This window comes from Henckelia pumila, chromosome 3 (assembly GCF_033568475.1).
Source record: "Henckelia pumila isolate YLH828 chromosome 3, ASM3356847v2, whole genome shotgun sequence".
In the NCBI taxonomy this organism is placed as follows: domain Eukaryota; kingdom Viridiplantae; phylum Streptophyta; class Magnoliopsida; order Lamiales; family Gesneriaceae; genus Henckelia; species Henckelia pumila.
The window spans coordinates 52,325,352-52,328,694 of NC_133122.1; the positions used below are offsets into that span (position 1 = coordinate 52,325,352).

At 34.3% G+C, this 3,343-nt stretch overlaps 1 protein-coding gene across 1 annotated transcript; it reads right to left on the bottom strand.

The window, feature by feature from the left end:
* Window positions 1-217: 217 nt before the first annotated feature.
* LOC140888722 (uncharacterized) lies at window positions 218-1,345 on the bottom strand. The gene is made up of 4 exons (XM_073296419.1): window positions 1,167-1,345; window positions 911-1,079; window positions 548-817; window positions 218-478 (listed from the first exon to the last, which is right to left on the bottom strand). The coding sequence occupies exons 1-4, from the start codon at window positions 1,343-1,345 to the stop codon at window positions 218-220; spliced, it is 879 nt and encodes a 292-aa protein (XP_073152520.1).
* Between the last annotated feature and the right edge of the window lie 1,998 nt (window positions 1,346-3,343).

The following is a 3,343-nucleotide window of genomic DNA, read 5'->3' on the forward strand; positions in this document are numbered from 1 at the left end:
TTAATTATAATAAAGAACATAAACCCGCATATACTCATTCTAACCGAACCTTGAGTTTGCACAAAAACAAAAGTCATGGTTCAAGGTTCGGACAAAAACAAAAGTCATGCATCAACAACCATATGTTTCATCACATTAGTACATGATATAAGTGAACTCTACTATATAGACCAGCAAAGCTCAAATACTAAACTAGTACGTCTCTTCCTCCATAACATTACTCAAACTTGTTTTTCAATAATCCATTTTCATCGGATAATATTGTGGCTGCAATACGAGCTCGATAAGTGTCCATTTTGACATCTTCTGCATACTTCCACATGTCAACCGTATCACGGGCTAGGCATTCCAACCACATGCACGTATAAACACCACAATCGAGGGTTGCACCTTGATCACGACAAGGTTCTCTCACCACTGGCTCACTAAATATCTCGAATCCTGATAAATGTTTTATGCAACTAGCCAAAAATTTTGTCTGCAAAGAAGATAATATTTTAATAATTCAAACTTAAGTGCTACTGAAATGTAATCTGGTCAAACTCACATAAACTCTTGCTGTCCTCATTGCCATTGGATCATGCATGGAGTCCAACACTTTAAATGTCCTGCTAGAAGCTTCATAAACTAACAAATACCAGTGCCAATTGTCGTTAATGGGAAAAATGACATATTTGCATCTTCTAAATAAATCTTTGTTCAGCCCCTGCAGTCTACACCTCGTGAAAGATGTCAACCTTGAAAGAAACACTTCGTAGTCGGTGTTGTATAGAATCCTATGTTTTCCATATTTTTCCAAGTTCTGAAGCACTTCTCTCTACACATCAAGAAAACATTAAACTCTTGTATGATGATCCAGTAGATGAAAAATATGAAGAAAAAAAAACCAAAAAATCGAATTGTTACGAACCTGCACAATTGTATCCATGCAATAAATTTCAAATCCATAATCGATGCTTTTCTTTTGCATAATGATCATATAGACATTAATTATCTCAGACTCAACAGGCTCGAGAAACAAAAAGGGACAGAATTGAGGCCCAGTTAATCTCAAACACTCATTTTGCCAAACGATGACGCTACAAGAACAAAAAAATTTAATTTTCAGTACAAAAAATTAGGGAATAATCTCACAAAATAAGAACACATGTTAAATATCAACATACTCCAATATCTCTCTAGCAAGAAAGTCTATCACCAATTTTTTTTCTTCATCGGGCGCTTCTTCACATCCACAAAAATCAACTCTACCTTTGAATACATCCATGTTTGCCTTTTCAGGAGTACACCCTTCCTTCTCAATATCTACAAATGACTGTCCCAAAGTGGCGATATATTTAGTCATATAAGAGAACATCCAAACATTATTCTGACTATTTAAACAATAACACATAATATTATGGTTAAAATAATGCATTGGGTATTAAAGTATGCTCCATATACCTATTTTCTTATCTTCTTTTTACGTTTTGGTGTTGAGCTAGGTGGAGTCACAAACATCAAATCCTTTTTTTTCTTCACACGATCAGTCCTGGTCCTCACATTATCCACAATTGAAGATTGGAAAACATTCATCTTCTCCACTTCTGAAGTAGCAAGACCACCACTACCACCATCGTTCTCATTAATTGGTCCACTCTCAGATTCAACTCCTAACATATCATTGTTCTCTTCTTTCAAACCATCAGCTGAAGCAATCCCACAATGTGATCCTTCTAAATCTTTGCTTTCTTTATGTAATTCAGAAACAACATTATGCACAGTTACATCAATAAAATCATCAAAATTACTGCATGTATCATGTGCTAACTCAAAATTAAATTCTTCCCGGGTTTTATCGATCTGCTCAACATCTTCATCAATATTGTCATGTTTCTTCAACAAAAATTTCTTTCCTTCGGATCCAAATCTCACATATCCAGCCTCTAATTCAGCACACCTTTTTTTCAACAACTTTATCTCATCAATTTGTTCTATCACAATTTTTCCGATTCTTCTCACTTCAGATGTACTCTCTACCGACTTAAAAACATTCTTTATGTCTACTAGATTTTCCTCATCACAAAGTGGGTGTATGGACAGAACCTTCTCACAATTATAAAAATCAAAATAAAAAAAATTTCAATCAAACCAACGATAAATTTTACGCAAATACTTTAATATAAATCAAAAGAAAATAGGAACTACTTGGGTTGTATCTATGCATCTCAATGATGATTCAGCACCAGCAGCCGTCAATGGGATCTTGCTTTTATCCCACCGAAACAACCGAGGGTAAATATTTAAACTGTGACGTACTCCTAAAGTTGGGACGGTCTCATACATCCAAGCCTGAACCCCCAAAAAAATTAAAATTATTGACAATATAATATTATCATTATTACTAAAACTATATACTGACCATTAATCCAACCATGCATCCATCAACATAAAGTTTGCTTCCGAGATGACGCATTTTTCGGTGCAAAAATCGGAATGCAGCATCTCCCCAAGCATGTTTAAAAAATGTGGTAAGATCATCGAGATAAGGAAATATAAATCTAGGCGTGATATAATTACCGGTGGGAAATATTATGCAGTTAAAGATCAACAAAATAAAAAATCTTACAAAATCTTCAATTGCACTCTCATTGTTACTTCTTGCAAGTAAAAGAAGTTTTTCCTTAATGGCTGCCCGATTGGCATTGATGACTTTTCCGGCAAAATGACGTTCTAAAAATCTGGAATCCATTTTTAGGTCCAAGTCCACGGGTTGGCCACTATGCTGCAGACCAAGCACAATAGAGAACTCTGCTGAACGAAAAGGGATCCTTATATCATCACCAACAATAAAACAACATGAATCCACCTGAAATTTGTCGAGTAGATAATCAATCCTGCCACTACTGATTGCAAGGACAGGCATATCAATCCATTTACCAAAAAGAGTATCATCTATACGACTCTTTTGCTGCTCGCCTAGGATCGACTTCAACTTCCTCATCACACTTTTAAAATAAGAGGGAGAGCATCTTGAAAAAAATCTCTTCCCATTTTTTTGCTCTGCTTCATCTTCTACAATTATGTCTAGAATCAAAACCAAACACAGTCATACAAAAAAATCAAGATAAACACCAAAAAACAAGAATCAAATTATAACAGACAAAGATTAGGAGAACCAACTTAGAATATTGCACTATAACTAAATTCTAAATTTCATCAACATTTATAGTTATATTGAAATAACAGCAAAGAAAAAATCCTAAAAATATGATAAATGACTTCAAAATCATGAGAGTGCTTGCGTTCAATAATTATGAAAAAAAATTGATAAATTAATAAAACATTATTTTGTCATAATGCA

Bases quoted from the DNA above. Each gene is read 5' to 3' on its own strand.
- LOC140888722 (XM_073296419.1), bottom strand. From the start codon at position 1,345: ATGACTAAATATATCGCCACTTTGGGACAGTCATTTGTAGATATTGAG. The intron at 818-910 runs GTTCGTAACAAT...CTTGATGTGTAG, and splicing joins GCATGGATACAATTGTGCAG to AGAGAAGTGCTTCAGAACTT. The intron at 479-547 runs GTGAGTTTGACC...TCTTCTTTGCAG, and splicing joins TGAGGACAGCAAGAGTTTAT to ACAAAATTTTTGGCTAGTTG.